Consider the following 890-nt stretch of genomic DNA (forward strand, 5'->3'; position numbering starts at 1 on the left):
TCCCCCACTGTTCATGATTTTCATAAGCATATTTGTACGCACTAAAAACGGGTGCCGTGTTCGTATAAAGCGAATGGAATCCATAATGTTCAAAAATCACTTCATACATTGCTTCACGAATACTGTTAAAATTAAACATCGGCTGTGTAATTACAAGACACGTGTTTTTACAGTCTATATTATGTCGAGTAGGGCCAAGAAGATGATCCCAGACTTTACGCTGAACTTCCCAGTTAAGCAAATAGCCTTTCTGAACGGGCAAACTATAAAAAAGAGAACTACAATCACCGCACTCTTCGACTTCATCTCCAACGAAAACTCGACGACGTTCACGTTTCGACTTCATTACCGCATTTGGTGTAACTTTTGGACACTTCGATGAAGAAAGTTCCGCTTTAACAGAATACCCACCATTGTCCATTATGAAAGCTGTTTTCACGTAAGCCGACATGATTAACCATAAAGAGTTCAAATCAGGGCAATTCGAAATAAATCAACATCTTATTACAGTATGTAAATGATGAAAAGGTTTATATTTTTACTTAAATACAAAAATTATATTTAATTAAATTAAACAACTTTTTAAATAAAAAATGAACTTATAAATTTAATAATTTATTTAGTTATTATTTATTATTATTATTTATTTTGGTTTGGTTATTATTTATTTGGAGAAATAACTGCATAAATTGATTCAACCAAAAAGGTTTACAAAAAAGTGCAGTTAAACAGTTGCAAACTTTTTCATTATTGACATAGTTGAATTACGTGCAATATTAGTATTTTGGCTCTTTTCGCTTCATTATGGTTTGCTGAAATTATTTTTTATACCGTAGCAAATATGTTTGTCATCAGCAAAAAGATGTATTATTATAAATATTTTTGAATAT

At 30.7% G+C, this 890-nt stretch overlaps 1 protein-coding gene across 1 annotated transcript; it reads right to left on the minus strand.

Annotated features, from left to right (window-relative positions):
• Positions 1 to 49: 49 nt before the first annotated feature.
• Positions 50 to 421, minus strand: Tsp_14182 (actin-related protein 6; the record flags this gene model as incomplete). Its single annotated transcript, XM_003366540.1, has 2 exons — positions 294 to 421; positions 50 to 263 (listed from the first exon to the last, which is right to left on the minus strand). Coding segments are annotated over exons 1-2 (342 nt in total), but the record flags the coding sequence as incomplete, so codon positions are not given.
• Positions 422 to 890: the final 469 nt, after the last annotated feature.

This window comes from Trichinella spiralis, assembly GCF_000181795.1.
Source record: "Trichinella spiralis strain ISS 195 chromosome Unknown Scfld5833, whole genome shotgun sequence".
NCBI lineage: Eukaryota > Metazoa > Nematoda > Enoplea > Trichinellida > Trichinellidae > Trichinella > Trichinella spiralis.